The following is a 24,086-nucleotide window of genomic DNA, read 5'->3' on the forward strand; positions in this document are numbered from 1 at the left end:
GTCAACACTGAGAAATGGTATCGGTTGTCTTTCCTGGTAGGAGCCATTACTGAGAGTCCTGTTGTCATTGATGGAGTCTGATGGGTTGCAGGAACCAATCTGCTTGTCATCAGCAGCTGTCAGCTGCCTCCTTGCCTCATTGCTCACCAGGACGTGGCTGGCCCTCCTGCTCTCAGTCACTGTCCCACTGTTTTAAACCACGCTCCCATCCAGTCTGGGTTCAGAGCGTCCCATTCTGCACCAGCGTTGCATGCGCTGATACACAGCAAGACCTTAGAGTTACCACTTTCTTTGTTAAGTTTAAAGCTTATTTTTTTCCCTTTAAAAATTAAATGCATCTATTTTTATGTGTGTGGTGTGCATGCAGCTATGCATGGTGCACGTTGTGTGTGATGCTTGCGCATTAGTGTGTGGGTGTGCATGCTTGTGAACCCAAGTAGAGACCACAGCAGGGCACTGGTTTTTCTCTTTTGCTCTCGTTGTTGCCTCAAGACAGAGACTGTCACTGAGTGGGGAGCCTGACTTTTCAGCTATGCTGGCCAGGGCGCTTTCAGGATTCACCCATCTTTGTCCTCACATGCTAGAACTGTTGGCATGTACAGCCATGTCTGCTTTTTAAAGTGGGCATTGGAGTTTGAATTCAGGTCCTTGTGCTTGGAGAATGAGCATTCTTACCCATTGAACCATCTCCTGAACCCCTAAATTAAACTTGTTTTGACAGATGCATGAAAGCATAAAAGTAATTAAGTTCTTTTCTAGCCTTAAAAAAAATAAGCAGTTTGTTACTGTTAACTGTATTCACCCCAGTATAAAATTGAACAACAGGACTTATTTCTCCTGAGTTTCTCTCCAAACCTTCTTGGATTTGATGGACACTTTTACTAAAATAAATGCATGGCAGGGAGTTGGAGTACTGAGTTTCTGGACAAGTCAAGCTGTGTAAGAAGTGCAGCACAGTATTACGTGGGTATTTCATGCCTTTGTCAACTTCTACTGGCTTCTCTATTCCTTGGCTTGTGGCTTTTTCTACCCCTCACTCTACCTGTACAGCCTTTATAAATCACTTACGCCAGTATTTCTGACTTATAAGATTTCCATAGTTGCATTTTGGTTTCCAAGATAACCCATGATAATTCCTCATTTCAAGTTGAGCTGATTAACAATGTTAATTCTGTATGCAACTTCCATTCTCCCTTGCCATGTAAACAAGTATGTTCACATGTTCTGGATATTAGCACATAGACTTCTTGGGGCAGGCTATTAGTATTCCTACTATATTCAATAGATATTTACCAAGTAAATAATTCAGATGAAATGCTTAGCATTCTCCTTGACATGAAGTAGGCCATTATCAAATTCTATTTTTCAGCATCCCCCAAAGTCATCCAAACATCTTAGTTGATCAAAAAAGAATAAATCACTCTGAAGAATTTAGGTAAACATTGTGTGTATAGACTATTTTTGGCTGGGGAAAAGGAGCATGTCCACCTCCATATATCCCTATGGTCCTGGTTCATCTTTATTCTTTAGGCTTTATCTGAATTTTCTATTGTGGAAATTTGTGCCCCAAAATTGTGTCTTTTTATTATAAGTATGCCACCATTATTTAAAATTCCACCGGGTGTTCTGACATTGGTATTATTCAATTAACTGAATATATGTAAATCATTTATTTCAGGGTCATTCATAATCACTCAGGAAAATTGGTAATATTTTTAATTTGGTAGCTCAGTGTTCTTGAGATTTTATCTGCTCAGTATTGAAAATTGCTCCTCAAGCCAGCCCTGAACCTCAACAAAGCCAAATGATAGTCAACCCTGTTAATAGAGATGCCCATTTTCCGTCTGTCTTGTGGTAGTATGGACGGGGCCAAGAAGCCTTCCCACTGCGCACCAATGCCTGGGGCAGGTGGGAGAGCTGGTTCAAGAGTGGGAGAGCTGTCTCCGATCCCCACCAGCTGCAACACTCAGGAGAACAGGCTCTGTACCCTGCCAGGGAAGCACAGCAGATCCAACCCTGCCAGTGGAGGTGTGGGTGAGTCACACCCGAAATCATGAGCATGGGACAGCTGTTCCCATTCCCCATCTAGTGGACCAGCTCTACGGCTGCCCAGGACCAGACTCAGGGTTATGACTTGGCCTGCCCCAACATCCACCCCATCTAAGATCTGCTGGGGCACATGAAGGGACCTGACCTGCAGACCCAGATCTGCAAGATCTCCACAACACAGGGCAAGAGCAGGATCTCCAGGAAGAGTCCCAGTAGGGGCCCAGCATCGAATGTGTAATGTAGATCAGGAGCCTTAAATCAGACCAAGGACTCTTTCAGTGAACACACTTGCAAGTAGAGATGTATGGACGAAGAGGCATAGGGCATGACTTGTTGGGTTACACTGCAGCTTCCATGACGAGATTTTTAATTCCTTCCCTTTAAATTTTTTCTCATTTTATTTTCTTCATTTTTTTTTCTCTTGAATTTTGTTTATTTTTTTGGAGGGCGTGCAGGGGGTGGAGGGTGGATGTGAAGGGATGGGGAAATGAATGGGATCAAGATACATGACGTGAAAAACACATAGAATAAATAAATTTTATTAATTAAAAAAAGAAAATTTCTCCTCAACAGAAGCACAAACTGATCTGGGAATTACTTTTGCCTATATGTTATTGTTACACACTGGAAAGTTATATTTGATTTAATTGTTTGGTTTGCTTTTCTTTCTTTTCCTTCTTTCTTTCTTCTCAGTTATGAGGATTAAACCCAGGGCCTTGTCCATGGTAGGGATAGTCCTAGAACCCTGCGCTAGCTTACTACTTTTTTCTTTATTATTGTGACATGTAAATGTATATACCAATATATAAGGGCAATTTCCTGAGTCTGTTTTATCTTTTTGGTATGTCTATGATTTTAGGGCCGACAACTTGATATTGAGTAAATAATTAGGGGGATCATGAGTGAGGAACTCCGGTTTTCCTTTCTCAGCCGTGGTCAGTTGTCTGTAGCTCTTCACCTGGAGATGAGGCCTTGTGGGAATTCCCTTTATCCATGTCTGCCTGTCAACTGGTGTTCTCATTGTGCAGGTTGACAATTTTAAATGATATGCTTGAACACAGAGAGGAATAGGGGCTTTGATATATTAGTGCATTTCGAAATGGTTTTCCACAATGAAGCCAAACTTTGAGAATATTTTGAAATAACTTACATTTACTGGCAGGATCTTCTGCCTTTTCTACTCATACCACCTATGGTGCTCTTTAAAAGATTGCTAGGATCTATTCATTTTTTTTCTTCTTTTCACTATCCAAGTCTGAGCTGATGAAAGGAAAAAAACCACACATATTTACAAGCTAACTAGAAAATTGAATCAATACTTTTCTTCTCAGAAAGACCTTTGTTTTAGACTATATGTCTTATGCAGTCATTTTGCATCTTATTAAGGGAAATTTCAGCATTAGAATTAGGCCTTTGTTTACAATTGCATAAATGTCTGTGTAGAATAACCACTCTACAGATCCAGATGTACTGTGTGACTCGTGTAACCTGGATCCAGTTGCATTATTCAAAATTTAGAAATTCCTCTTCTTGTTTGATGCAACATCAGTATTCAGGGTGTGTCAAATATACCCAATTTCAGTTCATGCCGGTCTTGAATTCACTGCTGCAGGTTGAGCCAATTTTGATTTGATATCTGTTAATTGATTTGGCATTTACTCTGAAGGTGCCATTAGAATTGTTCTACACAGCTCTCTTATAACTGATCACGAAATAGGAGGGTGGTATATAGTGGCTTGTTTGCGTAATTGAAGCAGAAAAACTTACACTGAGTTGATATGTTCCAGTGTTTCTAAATGCATCATCAAACTTTTCTTTCAAGCCCTGAGGGCTTCATGCTTAGCTAAAAGGATTTAGCTGTGTGCTGAACACATACAGTGTAATGCCATGTCAAAATGTGAGAGAAAAGGGATCCCATTTTCTCGGTTTGCTTTTTATTGCTGTCAGTGGTTTCCAGCCCGACTCTTGGTGCCAAGTAGTTAGGAACAATGTTATCATTGGAGAACAGTGTTTGGGTTTAGTGCTTTGTAATGCTAGAGCTGACAAGTCAGACTTTTAGAGTGAATCTCCAGAGTCATGTGCTGTGCTCCATTTGTGTGTGCAAATCGCCTCTATTGTCTCCAGAGAGCTTTGGCCTTTTAGCAAGGGCTGGGCACATCTAGTATAAGGACTTGCTTGATTATGCTGAGTTAGAGCTTTAGTTCTTTTATGCATTCAATCCAGTAGACAAGAATATTTTAGTAATGGTCCCCTTCTGCTGCAAAAGGAAACTCCTTTGATGAGAGGAGGAAGCTATACTTCTCTGTGGGTATAAGGATAACTATTTAGAACACAGAAATTATAAGCATTTAATGAAATTGCAATAGTAGGTTCTTTAGAGTATATTACTTCACCAGCCCCAGGTAGTTGGCTAGGTTTATGATACCAGGCCATAAGTGGGCCATAAGTCTGATTAGATATCTGTTCATTACCACCAAGATAAAAGTGCTGCTATTTCACCCTTGTGGATATCTTTCCACAATGGTCTGTGGTAGGAATTACCATAGGAATTACACTTTGGTAGGAATATTGCTTTCCTCCTTCAGCATTTTGAATAACAGTTTTAGATTCTAGGAAAGCTAGTCCTTAGGTAGAAGGCGTTCTGTTTTGTTTCTAGCCGGATTCTTCCAAGTACTGTGTCCTAAGTACGCTGTGTCTTGAGCTATAGGGCTTTTCCTTTATGTCCTTAGAGGAAACGAGCCTACTGTTCCAGAAATCTCTTGGACTCCCTGTGAACAGCAATCAGGAATCTACCACTGGTGAATATGCAGAGAACAACAAACCATGGGCTGCCCAACTCCAGATGATACATTTCCAACAAAATTTCTACACATACATATTAGGGAACATTGTAGAAGACAGCATGAAAGATTGTCAGACCAGAGGACCCATATAGGTACCCCGTGATAGTGTCTTCTATATATGACAAGAGGCTTTACCCACGAAATCTCAACAGTATGGTTGCCTAAACAAGACATACTTAAGGACAACACCAGATGACATACCAACATGGATGTAGGGAATCTTGCAAGGCCTCATCCCCTAGGTGAAGAGTTACAAGTAATCAATGAACCACTGAGAAAGGGAGAATCAGTCTTCTCCACCGACAAACACCCTGATAGGTTATTCAATACCAAGTGCTCAGCCCTAAACACATATGATTTTGAGCAACACTAAATGGACTCAGTAGGTCATATGTGTATGTAAAATACATATTTATATACATTAAGGGGTCTCAAACATATGAATTTGAGAGTGAATGGGGGTAACACAGGAGGAGTTGAGAGGATGGGGGAAATGATTTAAATACAGTATTCATACATGAAATTTCCATAAAATAAGTTAATTGTCTTATATTTTTCTCAATTGTTGTAATGGTTTCTTGTTATATGTATGTTGGGCTTTATGCTTTCAGAAATAGTAGATGTGAAGATTAAAAAAATTGGTAATACAGAGCTGTATAAAGCAAACAAGTGTTGAGTGACAATTGGGATGTTCTGTCCCTGTGAGAAAAACAGTCAAGGTTCACTCAAGTTTTTGAGTTCCTCTGCTACTTGGATAAAATTAAGCTATAGCTTAAGCCCTACAATCCTATTGCAAAAGCTTTTTTTTTTTCTTTCTAAAATGTGTCAGTTTATCATCAAGTGAAATGTCACAGAGGGAAGAGGGCTAGAAGGGAGGTTATAAGTGGATGATTTCCACTCAGATTTTCTCTGAGTAAAACTGAAGTCTGATGTTCTTTCTACAGAAACTGCTGGGGCTTATGTTTGTGCAAACGATCTGCAAGTCTTCCACGATTTCAAGTCAGAATGGGTAGCAGGGATGCTTACATCCCGCTGAAGTTCTTTCTCAGCAAGTTTATAATTTGTCCCTAGAGGATTATTCTAAGAACATTTTTCCTTGGCATGTTTAAAATCTTTAGGTTTCTTTTTATAATAAAGAATTTTTAATAGCCTTTCAAATAGCTGAATTTGCATTTTCAATAGTTTCTTTTCTGTCTGAGCATTCCTGCTTCTGTTATAATTAGAAAAAGTCCAAGAAGAGCTTAGGCATTTTCATGTTTACATGATGCCCCATCTATATAATTTGAAATAAAAAGTTTTAAAAAGTATTGATGGAATAACACAATTTTCATTCAAGTAATTCATTCATATTGCTATACATGGAATAATTATTTCCTCAAACAGGGTCATATATTAGTAGTTCAGGAAAAGACTGAACTTAACAGGAGTCCTGCAAGTAACCACATTCTACAAACACATTAATAAGATTTTAACTCCTATATTTTCCATATTGGGAGAAGTAATGCTCTGTACTTATAAATTGTCTGGAAGAAAAATATAATATTTTATATATGTATAGTTTATAATCTAAAAATGTGCTTTTAAAAATTTCTCTTTGCAGCTGGGCAGTGGTGGCACATGCCTTTATTCCCAGCACTCGGGAAGCAGAGCCAGGCAGATCTCTGTGAGGCCAGCCTGGTCTACAGAGCAAGACCCAGGACAGGTACCAAAACTACACAGAGAAATCCTGTCTTGAAAAACAAAAATAAACAAACAAACAAACAGAAATTTCTCTTTGCTGTTAGCTTTTCAAGAAATAGGAATTGGGAACAAATGTTAAATCCATGTAGGGATCCTACATCCTTGGGTGAAGAAAAAGATATTTCTTGGTCGAATTTTTGGGGCCACTTATGTATACTATCATTATCATCTGCTCAACATCCTTAGTCATCAGGGAAATGCAAATCAAAACAACTCTGAGATACCATCTTACACCTGTCAGAATGGCTAAGATCAAAAACACTGAAGACAGCTTATGCTGGAGAGGATGAGTAGCAAGGCGAACTCTCCTACACTGTTGGTGGGAGTGCAAACTTGTACAACCACTTTGGAAATCAGTAGGGCGGTTTCTCAGAAAATTGAGAATCAATCTTCCTCAAGACCCAGCTACACCACTCAGGCATATACCCAAGGAATGCTCAATCATACCACAAGGATACATGCTCAACCATGTTCATAGCAGCATTATGTGTAATAACCAGAATCTGGAAACAACCTAGATGCCCCTCCACTGAAGAATGGATCAAGAAAATGTGGTGTATATACACAAAGGAGTACTACTCAGCAGAGAAAAACAATGATATCATGAGATTTGCAGGCAAATGGATGGAACTAGAAAATATCATCCTGAGTGAGGTAACCCAGATTCAGAAGGACAAACATGGTATGTACTCACTCATAAGTGGATACTAAATGTAAAGCAAATGATAACCAGACTGCAAACCACAACTCCAGGGAGGCTAGCTAGTAAGGAGGAACCTAGGAAAGACACACGGATCACCCAGTGATAGAGAAATGGATGAGATCTACATGAGCAAACTGTGGGGGAGCATAATGGAGGGCAAGGGACAGGGGAATGAGAGCTTAGGGGAGTGGGAAGTTCAAGCTGGAGTGGGAACAGAGTGGGAGAACAAGGAAAGAGATACCATGATAAATGATGACACCATGGGAATAGGGAGAAACAGTGTACTAGGGAGGTTCCCAAGAATCTACAAAGACTCTACCATAGACTACTCGCAATGGTCGAGAGGGTGCCTAAGCTGACCTACTCTGGTGATCGGATGGCTGAATACCCTAACTGTCATCATAGAATCCTCATCCAGTGACTGATGGAAGCAGATGCAGAGATTTACGGCCGGGTCCCAGGCGGAGCTCCAGGAGTCCCATCGACAAGAGAGAGGAGGGATTTTATGAGCAAGAGATATCAAGACCATGACTGGAAAAAGTACAGGGACAACTAGCCAAACTAGTGGAAACACATGAACTGTGAATTAATAGCTGAGGAGCCCTCTTGGTACTGACTAGTCCCTCTGGATAAGCAAGACAGTTGTTTAGCTTGAACTATTTAGGGGGCCCCCAGGCAGTGGGATCGGGACCTGTTCCTCGTGCATGAGCTGGCTTTTTGGAGCCTAGTGCCTATGGTGAGACACTTTGCGAAGCCTTGGTGCAGGAAGGAGGGGCTTGGACCTGCTTCATCTGAAAGTACCAGGCTCTGCTGACTCGCCATGGGAGACCTTGCCTTGGAGGAGGTGGGAATGGGGGGATGGGTTGGAGGGAGAAGGCTAGGGGGTGGGAGGAGGGAGGACAAAGGAATCTGTGGTTGGTATGTAAAATGAATAGAAAAATCTCTTTAAAAAAAAAAGATTCTTTCAATGGTAAATGACTGTGCCCTAGAAAAGTTCTCAGTCCTTTGTATTAGAACATTTTCTGAATAAATTAAAGCAGCTAGAGTTGCTAATTTTTGGGTTGGGCCAAGGAAGAGACATTATTCTGTAAGCAGTTGAGTTCTGACCAGAGGCTGGGACTCCCAGTTTGTGTGTCTTGTTTCTTCACATCGTTTTCCTTGCATCGTGGTTACTTTGTCTTCATTGCCAAGTTCTCTCCATTGTGAAGGGGAATTCCTGCATCATTGGAGAGGAACTAGGCTAACCATTCTCCTAGGCCCTCCTCTGGCCCCTAGAATGTGGCTTGTTTATTAAGGGCCTGGTATAATAAAATTAATATTTCATTTCATTTTATTATGTGAGCTTATTTTTTAAAAAATTGTTATAAACTGCCTTTTCAGCTCCTTTGTCTGGTTAGAGCAGGTTGTGAACATTCTGAACTCTAAGAAAACAGAACCATTTTCTAAAGTCAGAGGAAGAAGAATTTTGGTGCCTGCTTATTCTTTTCAATTGGAAGTTATAATTTAAACTATATGCCATATAATCACATCAAAGGTTATGACATTAAAAGATCTTCAGACCATTACATTTATAAAGGATCTGTTGTTCAATGGTTTCATAGGGAAATAATCCATTTGACCAATTTACCATAAATAAGTGGCCAAATTTATATATATATATATATATATATATATATATATATATATATATATATATGTCTTTCTAGAGTAATAGGACAGTTAACTGAAACCAGTAATATCACTATCCATGTGGAAAGTAAAAATAAAATTAAGAGAAAGATGGAATGGGGAAGGAAGGATAAATACATGAAAGACAAACGGAGACACACCACACACACACACACACACACACACACACACACACACACACACATTCACTGTATGCATAGGGGTATGTGAGATCTTACAGAAGCTGTGACATTTGGCTGAGAAAATACCTCACTAGGCCTTTTCCAAGCAACTCTTCAGTTCGGGAGCCAAGGATCCTCGCTATTCAGTCTCCATCAGGCCTTTTACCAAATGCCCTTAATTTGCTGAATATAACCAAAGTCCAAAAAAGTAAAGTCATCGATTGTTATAGTTCACATGATCTGCAATCTTGGGGTAAAAGATATTTAAAAGAGGGAAGAGATGATCTGTAATGGTAGATAGAATACATCAGAATAATATGTAATTTAAAAATTTAAGTAGGTGGTAAATGATTTCTGAATATTTGCGAATTGTTAATATGAATACTGTTTCTCCTTGAATGATGTTTTATGAAATTATTTTTTAAAATATTAACTCTCAGAGGAAGTGAGTGGTAGCTATACTTCTCTGTGGGTGTAAGGATAAATAAGATTTAAAATGTTGCAAGGGATCATGCTGGCCTAGTGAAATGGTGGTAGTAGATTGTTTTCTACATCCCATGTCCCCACTAGCCCTGGGAAGCTGGTGAGGTACAATGCAGAGATCAGTGGAAAGAAGGAACCAAGCCCCAACCTACACATCTACATCACTGCTCCTGAATCTATGGTTCATGGAACATTGTGGAAGGGGGAGGCCAAAAGACCGTCAGAGCCACAATACCAAGAAGTCTGTAGTGAAACAGTTTCTTCTAAAAATGATTCCAAGAACCAGACTGGAAGGTGGCAATATCGATGGACATATTAGCATGGAAGAGGGGGAAATTTTCAGGACCTCACACCTGGACAAAGAACTACAGGCAAGTAATGAGAGAAGGAGAATTACACTCTCCTGGTGATGAGCCCCTTATTGGTTGTTCATCAGAATTGTCAGCCTTAAAATCTTTTATGTACGACAATAAAATGGACTCAGTAGTGTATATATACTGTGTGTGTATATATATATATATATATATATATATATATATATATATATATATATATATATATGTGTGTGTGTGTGTGTGTGTGTGTGTATTTTAAATGTTAAATTATGTATTATTCTGATGTATTCTATCTACCATTACAGATCTTTTCTTCCCTCTTTTTAATTTTCTTTTACCCCAAGATGGTAGCTCATGTGAACTTTAACAGTAGGTGACTATATATATATATGCACATATATAACAATAATAATAATAATAAAAGAAAAAGAGGCCCAATATTTTTATATAATTTATGCACATCATCCCATAAATTTTAAGTCATCTCTAAACTACTTACATTACCTAATACAATGTAAATGCTGTATAGATAATTGTTTAGGAAATAATGACATAAAAAAGACCATACATGTCTGTCACATTTTTTCATGAAACATAAAAATAATTTTTGTTAGGTTTTTTTGTTTTGCTTTGTTTTGTATGTATGAGTTTTGCCTGCATGTATACATGACTGGTGCCCTTAGAGGTCAGTAAAGGGCAATGAACCCCTTAAAACTGGAGTTGCAGATGGTTATGACCCACCATGTAGTTGGTGGGAACCAAATCTAGGTTCTCTGCATGAGCAACAAGTACTCTTAACCACAGAGCCAACTCTCTATCCCACTTTATGAATGTTTTTGATTGACTCCGTAGACAGAGAAAATATAGACATGAAGGGACCACTGAATTTCTCCCTGCTGTAGCTCAGTCTGTCTCAGTCTCTGTCTCCTCTTGTCTCTGTAGCAGAGAGTTTCTTGGCTTTTTCTGCATATGTACTGAAATGATAGTTTTCAGACTGAGTGGGGAGTCACTATTCTCAGTCAATTGTCTTTGATTATCTCAACGTCTAATTTTAAAATGTCTTTGAATTCTTCAAATTAACACTTCAATTTCATTTCAAGTACACTCTTGACTTTATCCCAAGCACATAGTACTGTGACTGCCCTCCTTATTTGTTATTTCCATGACTTACCAGTTCTCCCCATTGAGCTTTACTTCCTCTTTATCATTTTCTTTCTGAATTTCACTTTGCACTTGTCTTACATCCTACATGGCTTTAGGTTGTATTTAGTCTCCAGTTCCTTTGTACTTCTCTGCTCCATTACCCTGGAAAACATCCAAAATGCGAAGCAATGTAATTATTATGATTCTATGAATTTGTAGACAGGTTTCCTGACCACAGTTGGAAAAAACAATTGTAAGGCTTGAAGATTCAACTGATTAGATGGTTTTTACTTATGCTTCAATGACAACGTTCTGTTAATGCTGATCAGTTCTACTATTTTTTTACAGTATATATTTTAATTGCTTCAGAACTTTACTATATCATAATAGTCCTTACCTTTTCCAATGAAAATGAAAACACTATTTACTGTGAAACATATGGAAACATAGAAAAGATAAAAAACAAAATAACTTATGTATCCTTTATTATATAGCCTATAACTGTATCATTTTATTTCTTTCAGTGAGAACTTTGTGTATATAACATGTATACACAAACATATGCATATATATGTGTAATATATTTATCTTGTGAAAATAAGCTTATTAAAATTTGTGTCTTCCTTTTAAAATTAGTATGTATTCATGGTTATTATCTGTCTACTATTTTTAGTAGCATAGTTCTTAATGGTTACACAATATTTAAAAATAAAAGTATGCTATTTGCTATTCCCTTATGATTAAAATTGGAAGCATCCAATTTTTAGTATAACAAATATTTTTTCCCTTTAGCTTAAAGCTTTTTGAGAGTTGTCTACCTGTGAGCAGATTCCTTCTTCCAGTATATGCCACATAGCTCCAAGCTAAACTTTTCGATGAGAATACCTTAGGTCCATTCAGTTAACAACCACACTGACAGATAGAGATCAGACCCCTCACATCATCCAACAAGAGTAGCCACTATGTTCAACCATTTTCTGCTGTAGTGTCTACAGCACAGCTTCCCAGTTTTCTATTTATGAATGTTCACCTTCAGTTATGTTTTTTGCTGGCTTCTTTTCCTGTCTTACATTAACTACTCTACTGGTTAGCAGGCTCAATCGTAGGTATCTTTTTGGACTTTGTTAGGTCAGCACATCCAACTCATGACTGTCAGTATTGCCTGTATTTCCAATGATGTCACAAGTGTATCTCATGCTGTCCCTATGATATCTGGAGTTGTTCATCCAGTAAATCTCCTAACACCTCCATTTTTCTTTCCATAGGCATCTCAAAAAAAAATGTTCAAATTTAAGCCTGGATATTGTTTTTACGAGCTGATCCTTGTTTCTCACTCTCTCACCATTTCAGTAAATGGTATTTCCATTCACACAGCTTTAGAAGCCACTAGCTAGACAATCATCCCTTTGAAAATATCTTTGTTTATTGAGGATTTCATACACTTATTTAATGCATTTTGATCCTACCCATCCCTCTTTGTAGATGCCATCACCATACCCCCTCTGAACTTTATGACAATTTTTTCCCTCCCCAGTTCCCTTTATAACCAGAGTCTAATTAGTATTGCCCACATGTACATTGGTATGAATGTGGTCCACCGGAGCATAGGGCACATGCCTGAAGAAAACCGACTCTCTCTTCCCCAGAAGCCAGCATTTCCTTTGTCCTCTAGTTCTAATCCAATTCTTGTTAATTACAACATGGACCAATATATCCGCTCTTCTCATTTCTATCCACACTGCTGTCCATTCATTATTTACTTGCAGTCATATTTTCCAGTCCCAATTCTACCTGGCTTTTAAAAGCATGCTGGTAAGGGCTTTGCTATGGGTTTTCCTTTCTTGTTAGCATTGTACCTTCTTGTTGGAATTTTATTCTTACCTTCATGACACATAAACCTCTATGATGACCTCCAAGATCCCTACCCCACACCCTGCCGTTATACAACATGTGTGTGCATGGAGTCTCTAAATCACACGGACTATTCACTTTCCTACTTAGGTTTTGCTGTATGGCAAAGTGCAAGGTTCTCCTCTAGCACACTGAAAAGAGATTGTCCTTGTAACCTTCCATGTTGTAAGGTGACTATTTTGACCAGGACGTGATAGCAGTTGAAAGCTGATCCAGTTGTCTGCCAGCAAGAAAAACAGGGCTAGAGGCATTCTGAAGCATTCTGCTGGTGCTCAGTGAGCCAGAAAGAGGCTCTGAACACAGATCACAATTTCTCCCCCAAATGATACAATTTAGCCTGCTGGGATTCATAACAGACAATTCTGCTCATCTTTGCCTCAGCTCTTTTTTTTGTATATTTTTTCTTTATTAAGATTTTTTTTTTCATTTTACATACCAACCACAGATCCTCCTCTCACCTCTCTTCCCACTCCCCAGCTCCCCCCCACTTCCAACCCACTCACCATTCCCTGCTCTGAAAAGGTCCGGCCTCCCATGGGGAGTTAGCAAAGCCTGGTACATTCAGTTGATTGCCTCTGCTCTTAGCCTTGGCTCTTATCGAAACTGTGAGATAGTACATCTGTATTGGTTTAAGATGTTACACTTTACTCAAGTGACTCTTCTAACACAGAGACTATAAATTGTCTGATGCCCTGAATAAAGTTTGCTATTGCATGAAAAAAAAAAAAAAGATGCTACATTTGTGGCCATTTACAATGCAGCAGTGAATTCTCATCTCCCCTCTTCCCATAACAATCTGAATACAGAGGACAAAAATAATTTTCTAGTGTTTAAAACAAAACAGTATTTCTTGATATATTCTATAAGTCATGGTGCCTCTTATTAACTTTTTCCAGCACATTTTATGTACCACCACACCACTCCTGGCCTCCTTCCTTTCATAATTCCCAAGAATGTGGACATTGCTTCTTAACACAACCCCCACTTTTTATTGTTTCTCAATTCCATACTCTTTCCTACAAATCCTTCTCTCCTCATCCTCTAAAAGTACTTCTAACAATTCACATTTTTGTTTGAGTATTTCACACATAGGTTTTGATCAAGTCTAGCCCCCATTCCTTCCCCTCCAGTTTCTCTCCTCTCTCCACATACTTTTCCGTACCAACTTCATGTGCTCTTCTTTAAAACAATCTATAGAGTTCACTTAGGGCTACCTGTATGGGTATAGGTGTAGGACACTCTGCTGGAGCATGGGGAGTCTTTTGGGGGCCATATCCCCACCGAATACTGAATTTTCTCCTCCCAGAAGCCATCAAGTACCAATAGCTCTTCAGCTAGAGGTGGGATTTCATAAGCCCCTATCCGATTCCTGCTGAGAGCTTTCACTGACATGATCTTGTGCGGGTCTTACGCATACAGTCAGAGCTGTGTAGTGGGTAGCCATTCCAGCTTGGATCTGGAAGTTTCAATCTCCACCTTTCAGCGTCCCGGCACAGAGAGAGCGCACAGAGAGAGCGCACAGAGAGAGCGCTGGCCCATCCCACTTCTGACACCAGATGTAGTGTGCTGTGGGATGGTCTGTATGTCAAATTGCTCTGATTGTTCAATAAATAAAACACTGATTCGCCAGTGGCCAGGCAGGAAGTAGGTGGGACAAGGAGAGAGGAGAATTCTGGGAAGCAGAAGGCTGAGGCAGAGAGACACTGCCAGCCACCGCCTTGACCAGCAGCATGTGGTCCACAGTTCAGCGTCCCGACACAGAGAGAGTGCACAGAGAGAGAGAGAGCGCTGGCCCATCCAGCTCTGGGGTCTCCAGGCGCCTCCCCTGGCCCCACCTGCCTCCTAGGCGTGACAGTTGCCAGAGTCTCAATGGGGGTTGGAACTTCCAGATCCAAGCTGGAATGGCTACCCACTACAGAGCTGCAGTGAGTTCATATACACAATGATTCCTGCAGACCCACCAGCGCATGGTTTCATTGCAGATGTCTGGTTAAGGTTGTGTACACTAAGTTTTCCTATAGAAAAGTAAGGTCCATGAGGGCAGGAAACCATGCCATCTTGTTTTGTTTGTTTTTTCCTAACATCTGAAATATCTTTGGAATATATACATGTGAAAAATATTCCTTGAGGTAGCTATTATTTCCAATATTCAAGTTTCTTGAAAATATAATTGTTGGTAATCTTTCTCATGTATTTTTTTGGTCATCTGTTTTCATCTATAATTTTGTTTTTACTAGTGGTCTTTGGTCTTCTACTGTCTCTATCTTCATATTGATTCCTAAAGTGTTTTGGACATTAAGGATCTTTATGTGATATTTTGGCATAATTTTATGGTTTCTCCTGACATTAATTTAATTTACTTTTAGGCACACAGAGATTTACATTTTATACCCACTGCCCTTATCATCCATTGATCTAAGAACATATTCCAGGCTTTATCTTATCTGATCTAGTCAGTTAGGAACAAAGCATTATAGGTCACAGTTTATATATTAGGTCCATATTAATTTGAAGCATGTCTGATACCTCTAAATTATGGCTTTCAAATTCATTAAAATTCTAAATGAAATTAAGTGCTATTCAGAAAATTTATTTTTGGTAAAATTAAATGCAAATTAACTGGCAGAAGCCTTTTAGAAAACCCCTCTGGTTCTTTGATTATGGGAATATGTCATGTACAGTATCAAAATACTTGTCAGTTCTGAGTCTGAATATAAATGCCCCAGTTATTCAGCCAGAAGTGCCAGCAAGGCAGAAGTCATGAGTGTGGAGCTGGGAAACCATGCTACAGTAGTTACTAGTGCTTCTACAAGGAAGTTCCCAAAAGTGGGTTTCAACAACAGACATACATTTTCTCACATTCCTGAAGGCTACAAATCCCGAATAAAGTTGGTGGCAGAGGTAGGCACTCTCCTGGGGTTCAGCTTCATTATCCCTCATGTGTTCTGGTAACTTTGGACACCTCCCACCTTGTGTTGCAAACTCCTCTTTCTACCCCCATCTTCTCTGTCTTTGTGTCTAAATATTCTTCTTCCCATAAGACTAGCATTTTAATTTGACTACATATGCAGAGACTTAAAAAAAAAAAAGATCAGGTCTCCCTGTGTAGCTCTGTCTGGCCCTAGAACCTGTTTGTAGACCAGGTTGGCTTTCAACAGAGATCTGCCTGCCTCTGTCTCTTAAGTGCTGAGATTAAAGGAGTATATCTTCATGCCCCCCCGTCAACACCCTATTCTTAAATAATGTCACATCTACAGGTAATAAAATTAGAATTTCAATTTCATTTGGGAATCATAGTTTAAAAATCAATAGATGTGAATCAAGTGAGAAGTTCTAAGTCATGTGAGATTACCAAGAAAAAGGGTTAAATTCCAAACCTTAAACAGAGAGTAATGAGATCACCACTTGAAACATCTGTGAAAGCATCTGTAGGCCTTAAGAAAAAGTATGAGATTATCAGAGAAGCTTTTCCTGGTGTGGACAGAAACAGATGCTGAGATCCACAGCAAGAGACAGTCCTTGGAAACACATTGGTCTAAATGGGATATCTCCATCAAATCCCTCCCCTCAAAGCTCAGGGGACCACAGAGAAGAAAGAGTGTCCATGTCAGAGGGTATGGAGGACACCGGAAGAATAAGGCCCCCTGAATCAATTGAGCAAGGCTTATATGAACTTAAAGATACTGAAGCAGCAAGTGCAGAGTCTAACCTGGTCTACACCATGTCCTCTGCATACATGTGTTTTCGGCTTAGTATTTTTATGGGACTCCTGAGTGTGTGGATGAGCATGTCTCTGACTTTTGTGCCTGTTCTTGAGGCTCTTTTCCTTCTATTGAGTTGCTTGTCCAACCATGATGTGATGGTTTTTGTTTTATCTTATTATATTTTATTTTGTCATGTTTGGCTGCTACCTCTTCTTAGAAGTCAGCTGTTTTCTAAGGAGAGACAGAAAGGGAGTAGATCTGTAAAGGAGGGGAGGTGGGGGAGGAGCTTGGAAGAGTAGAGGGAGGGGAAACTGTAATCAGGATATATTGTTTGAGAAAAGAATATATTTTCAGTAAAAAAAAAAAAAAGAAGAAGAAGAAGAAAAAAAATAGCATGAGAAAATGTTCCATGAAGTGCCTCACAAGCCTGTTTAGAATCTTAGGTAGAATCATTAATTGATTGTATATGCATGATCAGTCGTGGCTATGAGCTCACTATTACTAGTAGAAACAAAGAATATACTAAAAGAATTCAGTCATAATTAGGTAAGATAAAGTTCTTATGTATTTTTATTTTTAATTGACATAGTAATTGTAACACATGGGTTAAGATTCAATCATATGTTGACTTTCAATGTATGAATTCAATGTGTAATGATTAGAATAACTGGCATATCTATCATCACAGGTATTTGTAATATGATATGACATCATATCATAAATAAATATATTTTTGTATTGGGAATATTCATTGATTATTTTGAATTTAAAGTCAGTTGTCAAGTATGTATTTTCAGAGTTCTGGAGACTTGAAAGTCTAAGGTAATCAGTGTGTCAGTTGATCTGTGTTTCTACTTTGTAGATGGTTTTATTTTAGAAGGTTCTAGAAGAACCTCTGGGCTTAGGTTTCAATATATGAATTTGGAGGAAGATACAAGGGATAGCACCCTTGTATATATCATCCATAGCACCACTGTGTGTCAACAGGCATTGTTCAATTTGCTTTCATGTTGTCTAGAAGCAATAAAGAAAATTTTGAAATATTTTTGGATTAATGCTATTATTTAGCAAACATTCATTATTTTGACCCTTGTGAGTGCATTTTAAAACTTTATTCTTTTCTTGCCTGCTTTTGTCAGCTAAATAGTATTTTTTCATGTCTTTTGATCAATCTATATCTTGTAGTGTTTTTGTGTTATATATGAGTAATAGGTTATTTATATAATAACACACACACACACACACACACGTATATATTGAATGTGATAAAATCTGAACTTGCCACCTATGATATGCCTCTGTGGGTTTTCTCTTTTCCAATTCAATACAAATTTTTATCAGTTAATTTGTTATTTGATAGTTTCATAAATTGTATACAATATATTCTGAATGCCCTCCCCTCTCAGCCTCCCTCATTCTCCTTTTGTCCCTATCAAACCCCTCAATAAAACCAGTCCCATTCATTACTAGAAAGATGATTTTTTTCCAGTTGTAGCATTCATTTCATGTGGTTGTTCAGCACAATCTATAGAGACTGCTTTAAAAACATTTTTTTCACCTTGGCATATATTTAGGTTCAGTAGCTTCACATCTTTAAAACTTTGGGTAAAACTACTTTCTACAATAACTAGAAATAAAATTAGAAATACCTTAAGTTGTTTGAGACTGAAAACATGAATTATCTTTTGGTAGTACATGGCTGTGGTCACTGAAGGTTAAAAGCAAAGATATGGATCTTCCGTGGATATTGACTTTCAAATCACGAGTCTTCTAAAAAGTAGCAGCTTTTTTCAAGTCCTATAAACATCCGTTTAGCAGACATTTCTACACATATGTTAACTCTAATAATTGACAACCTTCTCCAGCATACTGAGTTCTGTATTATGATTTGTTAGTAAGAGGAAAAGAAGTTGCAAGCTAAAAAGCATCACCTTTAACAATTAGTGGTATTCTTGGAGTTAAATTCTTGTTCATTTGGGAAAGAAATGTCTCTTTCAACCTGTTTTCTTTTTTTTTTTTTTTAAAGCTAGACACCTCACTTTTAGTCATTGCTTATGTGAATACACCAAGCTTAAGACTGCTGAGAATATAACTTCCGGAACCTTATAAGGAGAAGTGGCTGTGATGTCACAGACCCTTGAGGGAAACTTCTAAAAGTGAGGTTATCCTCATAGAGACTAACCAAGAAAGATGATGAATGAATAAGGTGGGATCCAACAAGAGGGTAGTGAAGAATGAAATAACTTATGAATTATTTTTTTCCTGAGCTCAATAGAAAAACTCAATGAAGGAGGGCAAAGACTTAACCACTGGGTACATTTACGATTCTTAATGATTAATAATTTGAAGACTGAGAAATTTGGATATCATTGGTCATAGAAATGGAAGAAAGTGATGAACCTGAACAGCCTATCTCCTTAGGGAGGCAGGAATTTAGAAGGAGAAGACGACCCAGCCAACCAATGGTAGACAAGTCCCAGCAGACAGATGTGACAGAAAAAAAGAAACCTGTGGCTGTAGTACAACCTCCTGCCCCTAAAGCTACCCTCAGTATTGGTAGTATTTCTGGAAGCAAAGGCAACCCCTCTAGTAAAGAATATGAGTCTCTTAGACTTTCTTCTCAACTTCAGCAAACTTGGACAAAGAGAAAGCGAGGCATGGAAATGACTGATAAATCTCTACAGACAGACGTTCCTGTGGAAGAAAAAGTCCTATTCATTGATAAAACCCTTACCCTTGAAGAACCTCCAGCCAGTGTTGGAGAAACAGCTTCTGAATTACCACAGAGTGTTCCAGAAGTAGAGATCCCAACAAACAGACCCACAACTCACTTAATAGACAGATCTCAGCAGACCAGCTGTACTGGTGACTGGAATTTGTTGAACATTTGCTCTATAGATAAAGTGGACAAAGAACAGCAGACATACTTTAGTGAGTTAGAAATTACTATCATGTCTATGCCAGACAGTTCCCTGATTAAGTCAAAGGAGGAAACAGTACCTGTTGCCCAAGAGGGTTCCTTGTTGGAAGTAAATGGTTGTCTTGAAATAGAGGTACTGTCAACTGAAAAAATCCCAGATGCCATAATGCCTTTCACTGAAGGGGAGTTTTCTGGCGAGATCCAGGCTCTACCAGCTGATGAGCTTCCTTCTGTAGAAGCTCCTGTTGACATCAGCCATCTGTCAGTGCAAGGGGCTCTTTCAGGCAAGTCTGATGATCAACAGAAATCCCAAGGAGCTGAAGTGGCTCCTTCAGAAGTTCCTACTGAAATTCTGGTTGCACTCTCACAAGAAGTGCTTGCGAAAGTCCAAAATTTAGCAACTGAGGCTCTCCTTGAAAGCTCAGGCAAGGTAGAGCTTGCTGATGCTGAGGAGTCCACTGATGGAGTTCAATCTCTACCATCTGAAGAGGCTTCTAAAGAAATACCTGTGGAAGTTCAGCCACCATTAGATGAGCAAGCAATAGAAGCAGTGCCTGCAGAAATTGTTCTTGTACTAGATGAGAAATTGCCTGCAGAAGAGGTCTTTGAAGGAGGTCAGCCTCCATCAACCGAGGAAGTCCCTGCAGAGAAGGCTCCTGCAGAAGTTACGCCTCCACCAGCTGAGGAAGCCCCTGGGGAAGAGACTTCTGCAGAAGTTCCACCTCCACCAACTGAAGACACCCTTGTAGAAGACATCCCTGCAGAAATTCCACCTCCACTAACTGAGGAGGCCCCTGCAGAAGAAGTTCCACCTCTACCAGCTGAGGAAGCCCCTGCAGAAGAAGTTCCACCTCTACCAACTGAAGACACCCTTGTAGAAGAAGTTCCACCCTCACCAACTGAGGAGGCCCCTGCAGAAGAAGTTCCACCCCCACCAACTGAGGAGGCCCCTGTAGAAGAAGTTCCACCTCCACTAACTGAGGAGGCCCCTGTAGAAGAAGTTCCACCTCCACCAACTGAGGAGGCCCCTGAAGAAATTCCACCCCCACCAACTGAGGAGGCCTCTGTAGAAGAAGTTCCACCTCCACCAACTGAGGAGGCCCTTGTAGAAGAAGCTCCACCCCCACCAACTGAGGAGGCCCCTGTAGAAGAAGTTCCACCTCCACCAACTGAGGAAGCCCCTGCAGAAGAAGCTCCACCTTCACTAACTGAGGAGGCCCCTGTAGAAGAAGCTCCACCCCCACCAACTGAGGAGGCCCCTGCAGAAGAAGTTCCACCTCCACCAACTGAGGAGGCCCCTGTAGAAGAAGTTCCACCCCCACCAACTGAGGAGGCCCCTGTAGAAGTTCCACCTCCACCAACTGAGGAAGCCCCTGTAGAAGTTCCACCTCCACCAACTGAGGAGGCCCCTGCAGAAGAAGTTCCACCTCCACCAACTGAGGAGGCCCCTGCAGAAGAAGCTCAACCCCCACCACCTGAGGAGGCCCCTGTAGAAGAAGTTCCACCTCCACCAACTGAGGAGGCCCCTGCAGAAGAAGTTCCACCCCCACCAACTGAGGAGGCCCCTGCAGAAGAAGTTCCACCTCCACCAACTGAGGAGGCCCCTGTAGAAGAAGCTCCACCTCCACCAACTGAGGAGGTCCCTGCAGAAGAAGTTCCACCTCCACCAACTGAGGAGGCCCCTGCAGAAGAAGTTCCACCTCCACCAACTGAGGAGGCCCCTGTAGAAGAAGCTCCACCCCCACCAACTGAGGAGGCCTCTGTAGAAGAAGCTCCACCCCCACCAACTGAGGAGGCCTCTGTAGAAGAAGCTCCACCCCCACCAACTGAGGAGGCCTCTGTAGAAGAAGCTCCACCCCCACCAACTGAGGAGGCCCTTGTAGAAGAAGTTCCACCTCCACCAACTGAGGAGGCCCCTGTAGAAGAAGTTCCACCTCCACCAACTGAGGAGGCCCCTGTAGAAGCTCCACCCCCACCAACTGAGGAGGCCTCTGTAGAAGAAGTTCCACCTCCACCAACTGAGGAGGCCCCTGCAGAAGAAGTTCTACCTCCACCAACTGAGGAGGGTCCCACAGAAGAAGTTCCACCCCCACCAACTGAGGAGGGTCCCACAGAAGAAGTTCCACCCCCACCAACTGAGGAGGGTCCCACAGAAGAAGTTCCACCTCCACCAACTGAGGAGGGTCCCACAGAAGTTCCACTTCCACCAGCTGATGGGGCTTCTGCAGAAATGGCTCCTACAGAAGTTCAGCCTCCTTCCCTTGAGAGGGCTCCTCTTGAAGGTCTTCCTCTAGAAGAAGAAGTTGTGATTCCACAAGCTGAAGAGACCCCTCTAGAATATTTACCTGTTGAAATGCAGCCACTGCCAGCTGAGGAGGATGTTGCAGAAGGGGTCCCTGCAAGAGAGGCCACTGCTGAAGTCCAGCCTTCATCATTTGAGGGTGCTCCAATAGAAGAAGCCCCCGCTGATGTTCAGCTTCCAGCAGCTGAAGTGGTTCCTGCAGAAGAGGCTTCTGAAGTTCAGCCTCTATCGTTGGCTCCTGTAGATGGGGACCCTGCAGAGGTTCGAATTCCACAAACTGAAGAGACTCCTCTAGAAGGGGATCCTGTTGAAGTTCAATCTCTACCAGTTGAGGAGGTCTTTACCAAAGTGGTCCCCGTTGAAGAGGGCCCTGCAGCTGAAATTGGGTTTCCTTCATCTGAAGGGGATACTATAGAAGAAACTACTAAGGAAGCCCAGTTGACATCAGTTAAGGAGAGCCTTGAAAAGGCTTCGGTTGAAGTTCAGCTCCCACCACCTGAGACCCCTGCAGAAGAGTCTCCTGTTGTTAAACAGCCTTCCAAAACTGACGCGGTTCCTATTCAAGAGTTGCCCACGGAAGAGACACCAGCTGAAGCTCCACTTGCATCTTCTGAACAAACCCCTGAAGATAAGGCTCTACTAAAAGAACGTCAATTGTCCCCAGTAGCAAATGTCTCAGAGAAAGAATTAGAGTCTTCTTTGACAGGTGATAGAAACTCTGAAGGAGCAGATCCTGTTCCTGCCGATGTGTCTAGGAGCAAGGAGGAGCCGATCTCCACTTTCAAAATAGAAGGTACCATTAAAATAGAGTTAAAAAACCCCTCCTCCTGAGTTATAGCCAGGTCCTAACTTAAGCTTGCAACCATACGCTAGGAGATTCTAGAAGTGCAGTCTTTAGAAAATGAGATGCTACCTGGAAGAACTTTCATGAGCAGATTAAAGGAAAAGGATCCCAAGAGACTGAGCATGCAGGTTGGACAATGAATAAAAGCCATCGCAGTTCAAAGTCCCTTGTGTTATTTTCACTCACATCTATAGCATGGAAAATAATTATTCTGAAATGAAGTGAATTTATGGTTATCATTATTACTTAAAATACACTTTATATAGTAAATCTATGGACAACAGTTGTTTGTTCTGAAGCTCTTTCCCTCTCTGTTCCTTTTCGTGATAAGCAGGAGAAATGACAGTTTCTTCCTGGAAGCTGTCACCAGCTTTCGATTCCTTGAGTTTTATATGCACATTTAAACTTACATGATGTTCTTTTCTCTGGTTATGATTCATCCTATCTTTTATTCTCTTTCCATTGACTCCTTCTGAGACAAGCATTGCTTTCCTGATACAGCTGCTGTGGAAATCAGTGTGGATAATTTTCAGAAAGATAAAAATAAATTTTACTCAGGCATATCACTTTTTGGCATATGCCCGAAGGACTCAACATCCTACTCTACATACACTTTGCCAGCCATATTCATTGGTACTTGACTCACAATAAATAAAAATGAAAACAACCTAAATGACCTTCAACTGATGAATGGATAATGAAAATATGATTCATATACACTATGGAATACTATTCAGCTGTGAAGAAAAATGAAATTATGAAATGTGCAGTTAAATAGAATGAGAAAAGTTCATAGTGAATGAGGTAACTCAAACCCAGAGAGTCAAATGTCACATCCTTCCTCTCAGCTGAGGCATCTAGATGGAAACCTTCAGCTATGAGTACATAACTTAGAGTAACTATAGAAACCATGAAAGTATAAATGGATATTGTAGGGGGAGGGAGTGTGGAAAAATACAGAGGAAAATAGAAGGGTAAAAGTAATTTATAGATCAGATTGAAAAAAAGGGATTTTAATTAATGGGTGGGAGAGAAATATATACAAAAGAAGGCATAAGGAAGGTAAAATAACAGTATGTCTGAAAAAAATCATAAAGAACCATACTATACAAGCTACAAATTTCTATAATACATGTAAATTGATGTATAAATGAAATTTTTCCGTCTGGGCTGACGATGCTCCCTCCAAGAGCCAAAAGACCCCAACACCAGGTATGAGAAACCTCCTTCTTTTCAATTGTTGGATAGGGTTGTCCAAG

General features: G+C 40.3%; 1 protein-coding gene and 2 long non-coding RNA genes across 10 annotated transcripts in view; 2 read left to right on the top strand and 1 right to left on the bottom strand.

The window, feature by feature from the left end:
* The window catches only part of LOC121822294 (uncharacterized), a 45,805-nt gene extending 35,636 nt beyond the window's left edge, over positions 1-10,169 (top strand). The window contains exons 3-4 of the long non-coding RNA XR_013044255.1: positions 6,493-6,594; positions 9,756-10,169. This is a non-coding gene — a long non-coding RNA (uncharacterized LOC121822294). The remainder of the gene's footprint in view (positions 1-6,492; positions 6,595-9,755) is intronic.
* Positions 1-18,852, bottom strand: part of LOC121822293 (uncharacterized) — a 28,424-nt gene extending 9,572 nt beyond the window's left edge. Inside the window, exons 1-2 of the long non-coding RNA XR_013044254.1 lie at positions 18,693-18,852; positions 11,175-11,308 (exon numbers count right to left, since the gene is read on the bottom strand). This is a non-coding gene — a long non-coding RNA (uncharacterized LOC121822293). The remainder of the gene's footprint in view (positions 1-11,174; positions 11,309-18,692) is intronic.
* Fscb (fibrous sheath CABYR binding protein) lies at positions 18,822-22,989 on the top strand. 8 transcript variants are annotated; one of them, XM_076550578.1, is made up of 2 exons: positions 18,822-20,454; positions 20,533-22,989. In XM_076550578.1, exons 1-2 carry the CDS (start codon positions 19,143-19,145, stop codon positions 22,812-22,814), a joined length of 3,594 nt encoding a protein of 1,197 aa, XP_076406693.1. In that variant the 5' UTR covers positions 18,822-19,142; the 3' UTR covers positions 22,815-22,989. The 8 variants fall into 8 exon arrangements, with proteins under 8 accessions (XP_076406693.1, XP_076406696.1, XP_076406692.1 ...); XM_076550581.1 differs by having other exon boundaries at positions 18,822-20,437; positions 20,591-22,989; XM_076550580.1 differs by having other exon boundaries at positions 18,823-21,729; positions 21,847-22,989.
* Positions 22,990-24,086: the final 1,097 nt, after the last annotated feature.

This window comes from Peromyscus maniculatus, chromosome 14 (assembly GCF_049852395.1).
Source record: "Peromyscus maniculatus bairdii isolate BWxNUB_F1_BW_parent chromosome 14, HU_Pman_BW_mat_3.1, whole genome shotgun sequence".
Taxonomy (NCBI): domain Eukaryota; kingdom Metazoa; phylum Chordata; class Mammalia; order Rodentia; family Cricetidae; genus Peromyscus; species Peromyscus maniculatus.

Excerpts from the sequence above, each read along its gene's own strand:
- Fscb (XM_076550577.1), top strand. The coding sequence starts at position 19,143 with ATGGAAGAAAGTGATGAACCTGAACAGCCTATCTCCTTAGGGAGGCAG.